At 40.8% G+C, this 16391-nt stretch overlaps 1 protein-coding gene across 1 annotated transcript in view; it reads right to left on the bottom strand.

Annotated features, from left to right (window-relative positions):
* The window catches only part of LOC143299720 (uncharacterized), a 47078-nt gene that overhangs the window by 2086 nt on the left and 28601 nt on the right, over positions 1 to 16391 (bottom strand). Inside the window, exons 10-16 of the mRNA XM_076613097.1 lie at positions 15775 to 15887; positions 14656 to 14722; positions 10792 to 10976; positions 8178 to 8374; positions 6514 to 6597; positions 4297 to 4576; positions 1292 to 1396 (exon numbers count right to left, since the gene is read on the bottom strand). Of these exons, the coding sequence (XP_076469212.1) occupies positions 1292 to 1396; positions 4297 to 4576; positions 6514 to 6597; positions 8178 to 8374; positions 10792 to 10976; positions 14656 to 14722; positions 15775 to 15887 (1031 nt within the window). The remainder of the gene's footprint in view (positions 1 to 1291; positions 1397 to 4296; positions 4577 to 6513; positions 6598 to 8177; positions 8375 to 10791; positions 10977 to 14655; positions 14723 to 15774; positions 15888 to 16391) is intronic.

Genomic DNA, 16391 nt, shown 5'->3' with positions numbered 1-16391 from the left:
GAACAAATTTATCAAGGGGTAAGAACGGTTTATTAAGGGGAGAGAATAGTGTATTAAAGTACAAGATCTTATGTCTCTGCTTTCATTGTCATTTCTGGAACCGCACCTCTATGTTTCTGACCTTTTAAGCAAATATGAGAGATAAATTTTTGTTATAGGGAGGGAAAGTTGTATTAAGTACAAGATCTTATGTCTCTGCTTTGCATGTCATTTCTGGAACAGCGACGGGCGTCATAGCCGAATGGTTAAAACATTGGACTTTCGATCTGAGGGTCCCGGGTTCGAATCACGGTGACGGCGCCTGGTGGGTAAAGGGTGGAGATTTTTACGATCTCCCAGGTCAACATATGTGCAGACCTGCCAGTGCCTGAACCCCCTTCGTGTGTATACGCAAGCATAAGATCAAATACGCTCGTTAAAGATCCTGTAATCCATGTCAGCGTTCGGTCCAGCATGCACACCTCTGAAAGCGGAGTATGGCTGCCTACATGGCGGGGTAAAAACGGTCATACACGTAAAAAGCCCACTCACAAATATACGAGTGAACGTGGGAGTTGAAGCCCATGAACGCAGAAGAAGAAGAAGAAGAATTACAGCACTTCTGTATATATTTTTGACCTTTTAAGCAAATACGTCCCCTAAAGGTCTCTCTACTTGTCTGCTGATGATATAATTTTTTTGCTTTCCCAAATTCAACAAAGAGAAACACAGCTGGAGAGTTTTCAGTTCTTCAGCTGTACAAACCTTGAAACTTCACAGCCTTCTTCAGTCCATCACAATCCCTCACATAATATTATTTTCAAACAGATAGAAAAACATTCCTTTTCAAGCACCTCTACACACATAATTAATGCACCCCATTTCATATCTGTGATGGATCCACATCTATTTCTCCCAGGTACTGTTGTGTATTTGTGTGCTTTGTGTCTGATATGTTATTACTGTAAGGCACTTTGAGGGGTTTGAAAGTGCTGTGTAAATGTACTGATAATGCTTATCACCCAGCTGACCACACAGGGACATATCAGGCCAGATTTGACCCTGCAGTAAAAACCGACAGGGGTACAAAGAAGCTGCTACACCATTTTCCATGCAGTAGAACTGAAAGTACGGTACAGGACATGAGTTCCTCATTCTGCAGTCTCTGTAACTGACTGATCTATAAAAAAATAATAAAAAAAATAAAAAAAAAGGCGTGGGAGTAATGCCACTGAAATGATGCAGATGATGGAGCAGCAAATAAAACAGAAAAAAACAGAAGCACATACATGAAAGCTGTTTGAGAGTTCACCTTGTATAACAAAAGGTCCTCCAGAGTCTCCTCCCGTCGTGTCCTGGTGAGTCGAGTTGCTCATAGCACAGAACATTCCGTCCGTGATCACCACTCCATTGATACCTACAAGAATAAGATAAAACAAAGGGTGTAAAAAAAGAAAACATTACTGAACAAGGCAACCTTCAACAAACCGAGACCCAAACCCTGAACTTGAACCTGAAGGGCGTCTACTGATAGGTCATTGACATGAACCCTACAAAAAGTACCACTGCATGTACTTGACAGTTCAGCTGGTTCTTTCAAGAGTTTATGCTGCATTATTATTTTGTAGTATTCTAACTTTAGCATCGCTGGAAGTCACTGGAAAGTTTTTGTGCTGTATGTTTTTTGGTTTGGTTTTTTTTTTTTTTTTTTTTTCTTTTTACATTTTGGATTGTGTGTGTGCCACAACTGAACACATGGATTATAGCATCAATATCACAAGTCCTGTGAGGGCAGTTTTGAATGGAGTGCATCTCACTATTCAAAACTCCATGCTCTGTGCCACATAAGGCCACCACCAGATATCTCTACTAATGCCTATTTTGTTTTACTAGCTTCCTTCAGGTACAGCTGTTCTGCTTCAGCTCTCTATATCTAATGAATTTCCCCTCCGCAGGACCTACATATCTTTCTGACCTAATCGGTGTTTACACTCCCACAAGAAATCTCTGCTCTTCCTCTGACCGTTATCTTTCGAAACTTCCTCGTGTCCATACAACAACCTATGGTGAACGTTCGTTCTTCTTTGCTGCTCCTCACATCTGGAACAACCTTCCTCATCATGTGTGTGCATCTGATTCTATTTCTGCTTTTTGCTCATCAGTAAAAACTCATCTTTTTAAAACCTATCTATAAGCACTCTCGGCTTCCTTGTTCTCCAGCACCACCCATGTCATCTCACTTTGGATGAATGTAGAGTGGAAGGGGGAGAGTGTGTGTGGAGGGAGAGGGGAGGAGGGGGGAGGAGGGTTTTTTGAGAAAGAGTGGTCATGAATGTTTTATGTAACTTGTAATATTTTTCTTTGATGTAAAGCGCCCTCAGCTCTTAGAGAGAAAGGGTACTATATAAATGTACATGATTATTATTATTGTTATTACTAATAATTAATTAATTAAACTGTTCTGCACCATGTCTTCCATGGCCTTCCTCAAATTTTTTTTCCACACTCTTTTATTAGCATGTTTTCTTTTTCGAATGTAAGTATAATCTAGCACTTTTTTTTCTTTTTCAAATGTAAATGACAATTTTTTTTTTTTTTTTTTTTTTTCAATTTCACAAATTAAACAAAATCTCTTTCTTGTAGAAATAACTACACAGATTCTGAGTCTGTAGCAGCATTCACCATGGTAAGTAAGTCAGCCAGAGCTTGTTAATTGTGGTCACAAACAAAGAGAAAGAGAACAGCTTAACAGTAAAGATTCTCTGATTCTAGACACATCCAGTACTAAGTTTCCTTCACATCAGAATTGAAACTGAACTCACTTATACATTTTGATTCATCCCACCTGGAAACTAATGGTGCATCCACAGGCTCATCACTCCACACAAGCTTTCGGATGACAGTCGAGTCCAGTGTACAAAAACACAAACTTGTATATTACAATGGTATCTAAACGCCTTCCTCAAGTTTCAGTTTCAGTTTCTCAAGGAGGCATCACTAGTTCAGACAAATCCATACATGCTGCTGCACCACATCTGCTAGGCAGATGCCTGACCAGCAGCATAAGTCAATGTGCTTAGTCAGGCCTTGAGCACATGCATATATATTTTTTTGTACCTATCGGAGTGGATTTCTTTGACAGTATTTTGCCAGACAACACTCTCGTTGCCATGGGTTCTTTTTTGAGTGCGCTAGGAGTGTGCTGCACATTGGACCTCGGTTTGACGGGCGCAATAGCCGAGTGGTTAAAGCGTTGGGCTGTCAATCTGAGGGTCCCAGGTTCGAATCACGGTGACGGCGCCTGGTGGGTAAAGGGTGGAGATTTTTACGATCTCCCAGGTCAAGATATGTGCAGACCTGCTAGTGCCTGAACCCCCTTCGTGTGTATATGCAAGCAGAAGATCAAATACGCACGTTAAAGATCCTGTAATCCATGTCAGCGTTCGGTGGGTTATGGAAACAAGAACATTCCCAGCATGCACACCCCCGAAAGCGGAGTATGGATGCCTATATGGCGGGGTAAAAACGGTCATACACATAAAAGCCCACTCGTGTGCATACGAGTGAACGCAGAAGAAGAAGAAGGACCTCGGTTTATCGTCTCATCTGAATGACTAGACATTCAGTTTGATTTTCAAGTCAACTTGGAAGAAAGGGCAAGAATGGGATTTGAACCCAAACCCTCATGGACTCTGTATTGGCAGATGAGCGTCTTGCTTTAAATAATCTTTAATTATTCAACAATACACATGATTACAACGCAATGAACGACAAAAGAGCATCAACAAGCTTAAAGCTTATACTGTGCTCACAACGTTGCACTTCAATTTTATCATGACGGCTGATGAACGATATTATGACTTGTATCAAGTAACATTCATAAACAGTAAGTAATGAAATAATGAAATAAAACAAATAAACAGCACATAATATACTAAAATAATGCTAATATCAATATTAACATGAGATTCAATTTATTATCACCAGAGTAATTGGCCTAATAGAAGAAAAACATGAAGAAGAAGAAGAAAATTTAGAAGAATGGAGGGTAAGGTAGTGGGGGAGGGGGAACAGAGGGGAGAGGAGAAATTCTAACAGATCATTGGCCAATCCATTCAACTTTGAATATTTGGTCGGTCAAATACATCCAACATATATTTTACGAATAGAATCATGTTGTACCCTTTCTTCACAATACTTTCTAAGCTAAAATCTTCCTTGTTGTAATGCTCTTTGCACAGTGAAACATTCAGATGAGACTTTTGAGCAAATGAATCTTTCTACTGAAAGAAAGAAAGGTTTCGCATTATTACTCACCTTCATTCTTGTAATACTCTTTGCACTGCGAAGCGTTGACCACGGTCAGCGGCAGTTCACGTAACTCTTCAGACAGGTTCTTCATCTCGATACGGCCCCACCCTGTCACCTTGCCCTCCTCGCCTCCCATCAGGTGTCGGTCATCCATCGGGAGACAGGCTACACCCACGTGGTACCCGATCTCCACAGGTGTGGCCAGCTTCAGCAAGGCAATGTCGTTGTCCAGTGAGTGGCTGTCGTAGTGGTCATGGACGATGATGTCCGCCACTTTGTACTTGTCCTGGGGGTGGAGGAGGAAGAATTCTCTGTGATTAACGACGTCACTGTCGGACTCACACCACACACTGCATGGTGACTGCGGGACGTCTAGTTTGAGTAATTGATTTACAGTGCTGACATAGGTGCATGCATGCATACATTACTTACATACATACATACATGTATACATTCTTACATACTTGTATGCATACATACATACATACATAACATACACGCATATAATATATACATACATAAATACATTACATACATACATACACAACATACATACATACATACATAAACATTACATATATACATTACATACATATGCATGAACATATGTTTGTACATATAGTGTGTGCGTATGAAGGAATTCTATTTAATATCCCACCACACATACTAGGCATTGTAGAAATCTGTTTTCAAGTGAGAGAGGAATTCTGGTTAACGTCCTGTCACATATACTGGTGATGGAAGACATCTGGTTAAAACATTAACTCATTCAATCCTGCACTCCAACACTGCCCTGGCGTCAAACTTTGTTTCATTCATTGAAATGGTGTATACATTACTACAAGTGCATAAAACCACAAACAAAGGAAAATAGCTTCTACATTATTTCCACCTGTGTCTTCATGAGTAAATTTGGATTTCAGTATATATTTTCTTTGTTTTTGTGCATCAGTATGGCATGGGAACCTGCCAAAGCTGTAAACCCCAAAGGGTTGAACGAATTAATTTTCGAGTTTGAGAGGAATTGTTTTTTCACACATACTGTTGACTGTAGACATCTTGTTAAAGCATGAATTTTCACTTCTTTTTTTTTTTGTCTTCTCAAAGCCTGACTATGTGCGTTGGATTACACTGCTGGTCAGGGCATCTGCTTGGCAGAAGTGGTGTAGCGTATATGGATTTGTCCAAATGCAGTGATGCCTCCTTGAGCTACTGATACTGCTGCTGATTGTTTACAATACACGACGGGCGCCATAGCCGAATGGTTAAAACGTTGGACTTTCGATCTGAGGGTCCCGGGTTCGAATCATGGTGACGGTGCCTGGTTGGTAAAGGGTGGAGATTTTTACGATCTCCCAGGTCAACATATGTGCAGACCTGCCAGTGCCTGAACCCCCTTCGTATGTATGCGCAAGCATAAGATCAAATACGCACGTTAAAGATCCTGTAATCCATGTCAGCGTTCGGTGGGTTATGGAAGCAAGAACATACCCAGCATGCACACCCCCGAAAACGGAGTATGGCTGCCTACATGGCGGGGTAAAAACGGTCATACACGTAAAAGCCCACTCGTGTGCATACGAATGAACGCAGAAGAAGAAGAAGAAGAAATCAGTACAGGTATAAATAGAGGGCAATTTTTTTTATGGACTTTGCAAAAGGGGAGTTATTGTGTGTTGGGTATTTTAGTGGTGTGTGTGTGTGTGTGTGTGTGTGTGTGTGTGTGTGATTTTTCATGTTTTTTTTTTTTTAATGTGAAGAGGTATGTTATTATGCACAACTGTATATGCTTTATTTCATGTAAGGTGCTTAGAGCCCACTATATGGGGAGTTTGCGCCATATAAGTAATGTATGTTATCATTGCTTATTTATCTAATTCAATAAGTGATGATGAATGTTAAAAGTCAAAACCTTCAATGTTCCCCAGTGAGTTTAAATAATAACACACTTTCATGTAATGTATTAGAAAAAAAAAAAGCTAGCATAAAACTTAATACACACACTCATAATTTTACTTCTTCACTTATTCATTTATTAATATTTATATTTATTTATTCATTTTCTAAAGGACGAGGTGAAGGTGTTATGTGTAGCATGGGCACATTGACCAACATACTTTTACTTACTTATTCATTCATTTATTTATCTATTCATTCATTTTTCTAAGGGACATTGAAGATGAATGTGTTATGTGTAGCGTGGGCACATAGACCAGCACTGACCTCGTTGTGCCTGCCGGCGTGGGTGATGGCAGCATTACTGGACGTCAGACCATAGGTCAGCCTCAGATGTTCAGCATCCCGGACCTGGGACATTCAAAAGTCAATGTTTTAATTTATAATCTTATTATAGTACAGCACAGTAAAGAACCAACGAGGTGCCCATCAGTGAGGAGATCAGGAGGAGGAAATGGGGCTGGCGGATAGGCCACACCCTTCAAAAGCCTCCAGACGACACCACAAGACAGGCACTTGAATGGAACCCCCCAAGGCCGGAAAGAGGAGAGTTGGGGTAGACCAAAAGCAGACCTGGAGAAGAAGCACGGAGGATGAGAAGATGAAGGCAGCCGGAAGGACATGGACCCGGCTGAAGAGGACCAGCCCCAAAACCGAGTCCTCTGGAGGAGTGCTGTGTAGCAGCTCTATGCTCCACAAGGAGTCAAGAGGCACGAGTCAAGTAAGTCATAGTACAGTACAGTATAGTACAGCAGTGTGGTACAAGTACAGTATGGTACAAACTATAATATATTACATTATCTATGTTTTTTAGTAGAGTACAGTATAGTTTAGTTAATTATAGTATTTACCACTCAAGACTGATCAAAAAAAAAAAAGAAGCAAGAGTGACAGTTATTTGTGTGGTGCAGGGTAATGTGTGGTGTGTGTGTGTGTGTGTGTGTGTGTGTGTGTGTGTTGGCGCTCATGTACGTTTATATGTATTTGTCTGTGCTTTCATATCTGTGAAACTGCATGTTCGGTGCATATCTGTTATGCATGTGTGGGTGTATATGTGAATGTGTGTCTTCATGTTTTACATCTATTTGCTTATTTATCATCATTCTTATCTTATTTATTTATTTATTTATTTTTTTTTTACATTATAGTTATTATTTATTAATTATTTATTTATTTGTGTAAGCTTATCTATTATTTATTCACCTTTTTTTCTTTTTCTTTTTTTTTTTTCAAGGCCTGACTAAGCGCGTTGGGTTACGCTGCTGGTCAGGCATCTGCTTGGCAGATGTGGTGTAGCGTATATGGATTTGTCCGAACGCAGTGACGCCTCCTTGAGCTACTGAAACTGAAACTGAAACTGTTGCTGCCTTGCATGCAAAAAGGGCATTATCGGCAGTAAGTAAGCAAGTAATATTTCATCCTGTTCTATTCTGTCTTATCCTATCCTATTCTATCCTATCATACACGGCGGTTTCTTTGAAGACTTTGTTTCGTGATGTCCCTCCGTGGGCGCTGATGGACTTCTTAAAAGAAGTGAACCTTTTCAACCAGATTTGAAGGTTTTAAACTATGGAAGTTTTTTTTTTAACTTTGGAGTGGAAAGTTTGAAGTGGTGACTCGTTTTAATTGGTTGTTTTTTTTACCCTTGTAGTAGTTATTGACGCGGCGATAGCCTTGAGATGGCCTTAGTGGTCGGCGAGGCTCTAAGCACCATAATTTCATTTCATTTCATCCTATCATACTGTCACACATAAATTCTTATTTTCATTATTTCTATTTCATTCTATTTATTTTTCATACTTTATTCTATTCTACTTTTTTTTCTGCAGATTTCTGCATGAAGAAGAAGAAGACAGTGACACAGAGATAAAAGAGAAGAAGGAAGGAAGGAAGGAAGGAAGGAAGGAAGGAAAGGAGGAATGGAATCAAACCTTTGTGGAGTTCTTCGAGGTGACGCAGTGAGCGGCGGTGACGGCCCAGCGGTCGTCAATGAGGGTGGCCCCGCAGGTGAACTCCACCTGCTTCCAGCGGACCTGCATCAGGGCCGTTTGCCAGGGCCACTCCTCGATGTAGGACGCTGTCCCTCCAACGATCAGCGGCAGCTTGGACTTCCTCCGGATGCCGCACCCTGTGACCGTGTTGGTGGTGGTGGTGGTGGTGGTGTTGAAATGACAAGGTATTACTGTAGGACTTGTGCAGGATGAAAATGTATGTAGGACTTGTGCAGTTAAAAAAAATATATGTAGGACTTGTGCCATGATAAAAATGTATGTAGGACTTGTGCCATGATAAAAATGTATGTAGGACTTGTGCAGGTTAAAAAAATATATGTAGGACTTGTGCCATGATAAAAATGTATGTAGGACTTGTGCAGGATAAAAATGTATGTAAGACTTGTGGAGGATAAAAATGTATGTAGGACTTGTGCAGGATATAAAAATGTATGTAGGACTTGTGGAGGATAAAAATGCATGTAGGACTTGTGCAGGATAAAAAATGTATGTAGGACTTGTGCAGGATAAAAAATGTATGTAGGACTTTGCAGGATAAAAAAAAGTGTATGTAGGACTTGTGCAGGTTAAAAAAAATGTATGTAGGACTTGTGCAGGTTAAAAAATGTATGTAGGACTTGTGAAGGATAAAAATGTATGTAGGACTTGTGAAGGATAAAAAATGTATGTAGTACTTGTGAAGGATAAAAATGTATGTAGGACTTGTGCAGGATAAAAATGTATGTAGGACTTGTGCAGGATAAAAATGTATGTAGGACTTGTGCAGGATAAAAATATATGTAGGACTTGTGCCATGATAAAAATGTATGTAGGACTTGTGCAGGATAAAAATGTATGTAGGACTTGTGGAGGATAAAAATGTATGTAGGACTTGTGCAGGATATAAAAATGTATGTAGGACTTGTGGAGGATAAAAATGCATGTAGGACTTGTGCAGGATAAAAAATGTATGTAGGACTTGTGCAGGATAAAAAATGTATGTAGGACTTTGCAGGATAAAAAAAAGTGTATGTAGGACTTGTGCAGGTTAAAAAAAATGTATGTAGGACTTGTGCAGGTTAAAAAATGTATGTAGGACTTGTGAAGGATAAAAATGTATGTAGGACTTGTGCAAGATAAAAAATGTATGTAGGACTTGTGCAGGATAAAAAAAAATGTATGTAGGACTTCTGCATGATAAAAATATATGTAGGACTTGTGCCAGGATAAAAATGTATGTAGGACTTGTGCAGGATAAAAATATATGTAGGACTTGTGCCAGGATAAAAATGTATGTAAGACTTGTGCCATTGTATGTAAGACTTATGCCAGGATAAAAATGTACGTAAGACTTGTGCCAGGATAAAAATGTATGTAGGACTTGTGAAGGATAAAAATGTATGTAGGACTTGTGCGGGATAAATGAATGTAGGACTTCTGCAGGATAAAAAAATGTAATATTTAACAATGAAATACTGTAGGACTTGTTGCCATGATTAAAAAAAAAATGTAATCATAACAAGGTGATAATGTAGGACATGTGCCAGTATGAAAATATTATCTTAACATGGTAATACTTACTGACTTGTGCCAGGATAAATATAAAAAAATGTAATCTTAACAAGGTAATACTGTAGTAAGACTTGTGCCAGGAAAAAATGTAACATTAAGAATGTTATAATGTTGGACTTGTGCCAGGATAAAAAAATGTAATCTTAACAAGGTAATAGTGTACAACTTGTGCCACTTGTGTCAGGATGAAAAATGTAATCATAACAAGGCAATACTGTAGGACTTGTGCCAGGATAAAAAAAATGTTATCTTTTCATGCGCCTGTGCAGTTCCAGAGCTTACCATCCTGCCAATGCCACTGGATGCATTCTGGCCCTTTAACTAAGGGTAACACCCTTCTTTTATCAGTCACTGCTTTCCCCGCCACGAGGCAGTCTGTTTCATGCCAGCAACACCTCTACATGGAAGTGGGAGGCAAGAAAAGGTTATACACATAAACGCCCACTGAAACAATTGAACGAATATGGGAGTTGCACCTCTTGAACAAAGAAGAAGAAGAAGAAGAAGAAGAAACACACTCACAGAGGCCACAAAAAACACTCACTTGGTTTACATGTTGGGGGCTGTTATAATGTGGCCATGCACATGTTATGCACATGCTTGCGCATACACGCGCACACCCAAACCCAGACACACACACACACACACACACACATACACCACTCAGCTGGTTTAAATGTCATGGGCCTTTATACATGGCCAAGAGCATGGTGCAAACTACACACACACACACACACACACACACACACACACGCACGCACGCACGCACGCACGCACACTCACACACACACACACACACTCACTCGGTTTATATGTTAGGGACTTTATAATGTGGCCAAGAACATGCTACACACACACACACACACACACACACACACACACACACACTTGAGTTTACATGTCCGGGCTTTGATTACGTGGCCAAGAACATGCTACACACACACACACACAGACACACACACACACACACACACACACTCACTCGGTTTACACGTTGGGGCGTTGATCACATGGCCAAACACCCGCAAGGGGCACTGAACACTGCGGCTGCCATCCACACAGTAGTACTTGTTCTTGCAGAAAAACTCCACGTAGCCAGGACTGGGAACCACGTCTGACGGAAACACGTACGTTTTCTCTCGCAGTCTGTCTCTGCGGTTTTGAGCGCTGCAGGAAAGGAGGGGGGGGGGGGGGAGTGAGTGTAGTAGGTGAGGAAGGAAAAGGAGGTTACAGGTAGGTACAGAATAGGTGCAGCGTAGGTGCACACACTCTCACTCTTATTACCAAAAAAAACGTATGTACAATTTTCTCTCGCAGACTGTCACTGCTGAATCTAATGATGCTGTTTGGGGGAAGAGATAGGGGGGTGAGGTGCAGGTTAGTGAAGGTGGTGGCAGAATGGTCAAGATGCCTGCTTATCTGCCAACAACACAGTGTCCTTGAGGGTCTGAGTTCGAATCCTGCTCTCACCCTTTTTGACTGGAAAACCAAACTGAGCATCAAGTCGTTTGGATGAGAAGATATACCGAGGCTATGTGTGTGGCACACAAAACTACCACACCAAAAAAAAAAAAAAAGAAAAAGAATTCCCAGCAACATGAGTGTTGTTCTCTGGCAAATTTCTGTAGAAAAAAACCCAAAAAACCCCACTCCGATAGGTACACAGATACATTATATGCAAGCACTCAAGGCCTAACTAAGCATGTTAGGTTCTGCTGCTGGTCAGGCATTTGCCTCATAGCAGGTAGGTGTCATGTAGTGTATATGGATTTGTCCAAACGCAGTAATGCCTCCTTGAGAAACTGAAAGTGCTGTGTGGAGTAGATGTAGACACACTCGATCCAACAAAAGATTCCATTTTGGTAATACAACAGACGGGCGCAATAGCCGAGTGGTTAAAGCGTTGGACTGTCAATCTGAGGGTCCTGGGTTCGAATCACGGTGACGGCGCCTGGTGGGTAAAGGGTGGAGATTTTTACGATCTCCCAGGTCAACATATGTGCAGACCTGCTAGTGCCTGAACCCCCTTCGTGTGTATATGCAAGCAGAAGATCAAATACGCACGTTAAAGATCCTGTAATCCATGTCAGCGTTCGGTGGGTTATGGAAACAAGAACATACCCAGCATGCACACCCTCGAAAACGGAGTATGGCTGCCTACATGGCGGGGTAAAAATGGTCATACACGTAAAAGCCCACTCGTGTGCATACGAGTGAACGCAGAAGAAGAGGTAATACAACAACAACAACAAAACCCTGAGGAAAAGCATTTGTGTATTTTTGTAAACATTCTCTGCTGACATACACATAGTTCCTTTGATATGAAAGAAAATATATATGTAGGCTTACATATGTTCATTTGTACAGATATATATATATATATATATATACAAACTAACATGTATACACATTGTAAATGTATGAACATATCTACATACCGTCACACATATACAGTGTCACATTAGAATATCATCATTTAGAATAAACACTTAAAATGTAAGAGAGGAGTGGGGGTGCGGGGGGGGGGGGGGGGGGGGTGGGGGGGGGGGGGGGGGGGGGGGGGGGGGGGGGGGGGGGGGGGGGGGGCAAGGGGGGTTGTATGGAAAACGGGACTGACAGAGGGAAGAATCAAAGACGAATACAGTGTGTAAGTGTGTGCGTTATGTGCGCATGAGTGAGCGTGTGTGTATGTGTGTGTTTGTGTGTGTGTGTGTGTGAGAGAGAGAGAGAGAGAGAGGGGGGGGAAGGGGCAAGGGGCAAGGGGGGTGGGGGTGTGGGGTGGGGGGGGTGGGTGGGGTGGGGTATGGAACAGGTGTTTGAGTTGTGGGTGTTGTTAGACTGTAATTCATTTAAGCAAAACTGTAATTCATTTACTTGCTCATTAATTTTTGTCTATTTCATTTCACACTTTGAGTTAAATCTCGGCTGGGCAGGATTCCGCTCATTTAATTTTTTTTTATATTTTTTTTTTTCAAACAGCAGATGTGGTGTAGTGTATATGAACCAGTCTGCATGGTTTGTCACCTCCTTGAAACTGAAGCTAAAACTGAAAATATTTATCACAAAAATAAATAAATAAATTCTTTCCAGCAAGTTTGTATCTTTAAAGGTATCTTTTCATGATCATATTCCTGCACCTTATTCATAAATGTGCTCAGAACTGTAGAAGTACTCTGACACTGCATGGGCACTATCTGCGTTTAAACTACGTTTACACGGGATGCAACTAACTTGCAACAAATTTGCGACTAACTCTTTGAAACCGGCGGAGACTGGTGGAGACTGGTTGCCCCCGGTTGTGGCCCATCGCTGCCAGTCTCAGAAACCAACGGATTTTCCTGATTTTTGGTTGCATGTGTGGTCGCAAGGCTCATTTTATTTCCACTCCAAGACCGATAATTTTTTGAGGGCCTTGCAACTAAACTGCGAAAAAATGGTCGCCGCCGGTTGCCACAGCTTGCTGCTTGTCTCAGCCGGTTTCCAACAGGAAATTGATGACGCAAGCGGCACGCGTGTCACGGATTTTTCTGTCTGGCTTGGCAGACACTCGCAGCGTGGTTTCTCATGTGTGTTGCCTAGTTAGTTGCACGTAAGTCGCCGCCGGTTGCATCCTGCGGAGACCGTCCAGTCGCATGTACCAGCCTTGCAACCAAAATTTGAATTTGGTTGCAAGTTAGTTGCATCCCGTGTAAACGTAGCATTACAAGTTAGCTGGTTTGCATGGTTCATTAATTAGATTCTGTTTCCAGTGTCCATTTCCCCCCAAAAAAAATTTCCTTGCCCCCTCTGAATTTCACTTTCCTGTCATGTACAATAAAACAAATATGAAACAGTTTGAGCACAATCTCCAAAACACACACACACACACACACACACACACACACAAACACACACACACAGCACCAGCCCATATATATTTCCTGTCTGAAAACACTTCAGCTCTTTCACCTCCATGGGCAACTTTTGTGACATTGAGGGGGTCATGTTGATAATAAGACCACTTTTCACATAGTAACAAAAGCTCAGAAGCTGCAGCAGCCAGTTTCCCCCACCAATAGAACAATGACAAACCTTTGGCCCCTGACTGCGTTTTGAGCACACAGGTCCATTGTGTCGTTTTGACATGCAGGGTAATGTGTGTGGTGTGTGTGTGTGTGTGTGTGTGTTGGAGCTCATGTACGTTTATATGTATTTAACTGTGCTTTCATATCTGTGAAACTGCATGTTCGGTGCATATCTGTTATGCATGTGTGGGTGTATATGTAAATGTGTGTCTTCATGTTTTACATCTATTTGCTTATTTATCATCATTGTTATCTTATTTATTTATTTATTTATTATTGTTATTAATTTAATACTATTATTATTATTACTAGTACTACCTTTTTTTTCTTTTTTTTTTAACATTATAGTTATTATTTATTTACTTATTTATTTGTGTAAGCTTATCTATTATTTATTCACTTTCTTTTTTTTTCCTCAAGGCCTGACTAAGCGCGTTGGGTTACGCTGCTGGTCAGGCATCTGCTTGGCAGATGTGGTGTAGCGTATATGGATATGTCCGAACGCAGCGACGCCTCCTTGAGCTACTGAAACTGAAACTGAAACTGACATGAACTGAGGCCTATGACTGAGAGCATCATTTCTAAAATACTTGGTGCTGGGGGGTGGGGGGGTGGGGGTGTGTGTGTGGGGGTGGGGGGGGGTGGGGGGGGAGGGTGTTGGGTGGGCGTGGAGGGGATTGGGGGTGGTGGGGGGGGGGGGGAGTGTTTTTCACACAGAAACTTGGAGGTGTATGAACGGAGATAGTTAACACAGATGTCAAATCAACGACCAGCCAACTTACCAGTCTCTTCCTCTGCAGTAAGCGATGTGGGGGTCTCCGTGTGGAACCTGGATTTTGCATGAAAATACTGGAACAGGCATGCAGATGAAATGTAGCATACAACTGTGGAAGCTTTGACAAATTCTGTATTTTTGAGGATGAGAGAGAGAGAGAGAGAGAGAGAGAGAGAGAGAGAGAGAGAGAGAGAGAAACTTTGATATGTTATTGTTATTACTTATGAAGGTGTTTTGATGAGTGGGGTTATAACCATTCACAGACAATATTAAAGTATATCATCAAGTGAGTATTAACAAAACAGAAGACTAACATCCATAAAGTTTCTGCTCAGTAAGTGTTGCGTAAAGAGTCTAAAGAAAGCGAAATAACAGAAAAAGATATCAATCTTGTTTTTAAGTAATATAGAAAATAGACCTGAATCAACCATTAACTGAGAGAGAGAGAGAGAGAGAGAGAACACTGAACACTGAACACTTTAATGTCAATAGCTTTACAGCCCTAATGACATGGGGGTTCATAATACAAATAACAACATGCATCAATAGTAATAATATTGATGAAAACCAAAGCCAAAACGAAATCAATCAATCTGTGCAACAAAGTGCAGTTCGATCATCCATTCAAAGTAATGGCATGTAGTGAGAAATAAAAACAAAAACATATATAAATGTATAACATAAATATTTTCCATATGAGAATGACAACACAGATTTCACTTTTCACAATGAGCAACACCTGATACTATTTTATTATTGTTGTTGTTTTTTTTTCATCGCATGTTATTCGCTTCGGCAATATATTTTGCAAGTGACTGTAGTGAAGTTTCCTGATTTAGATTAAGCACTCCAAAAATATCTTCATTCTTTGCTAAATTTGTTTTAAATACAACACATTTTTCTCGAATATCGTCATAAGCTTTACAACTAAACAAAAAATGTAATTCATCCTCCCTTAAATGACCGCACATCGGACAAGGGGAGAGTAACGAGGGCTCAGTCTGAAACCACTTTTCATAAGCATTCAAACCAATCGTTCTCGTTCTAAATCTGGCGAGAGAGAGAGAGATAGATAGTGGCGGGGGGTGGGGGTGGGTGTGGGGGTGGGGGTGGGGAGTGATCTCACCTTTATTACACTCTATTTCAGAGCCGGAGAGAGAGCCATTGTTGATACAAACTCTCTCTGTTTGACCAGCGTTCATTCTGTGGTAGTGGTTCTCTTTGCATTTGAACTTCACACTGAAACAAAAGAGCAGATCTTGAACACTGTCAGTGTCTCCATGGGGGGGTAGCCTCTCACAGTCAAAACACATTCACACAGATTATTGTGCATACACATGCGGTCAAACACACACACACATGTATAAATACACACACAAACATGCATGCATGCGTGTACACACACGCACACACACACACACACACACACACACACAGTCTGAGCATAAGACAGTTACTTCCAAAAGATGTAGCTGATGACTTTTTCTTCCAATATTTCATTAGCCACTGAAAAGATTTTGAATGATTATTCATTGCTTAGAATGTTTTCAGAAATTTTAAACTCCAGTCCAGTTGGTATCCTCCTTTGATGTATTATATTTAATACTGTTATTTATATTTACATTGTTGTAGGTTAATACTTGTTGATATGCATATGCATATTCTCCTTCCCATGACAACTCATTCAATACACACCACGACCTCTTTAGACTTTTTCTTATAATATACTTTTCCTCTGATACA

Source organism: Babylonia areolata, chromosome 25 (assembly GCF_041734735.1).
Source record: "Babylonia areolata isolate BAREFJ2019XMU chromosome 25, ASM4173473v1, whole genome shotgun sequence".
In the NCBI taxonomy this organism is placed as follows: Eukaryota; Metazoa; Mollusca; class Gastropoda; order Neogastropoda; family Buccinidae; genus Babylonia; species Babylonia areolata.
Note: the sequence above shows the minus strand (reverse complement) of the source record. Positions and strands in the feature narration are given on the sequence as shown.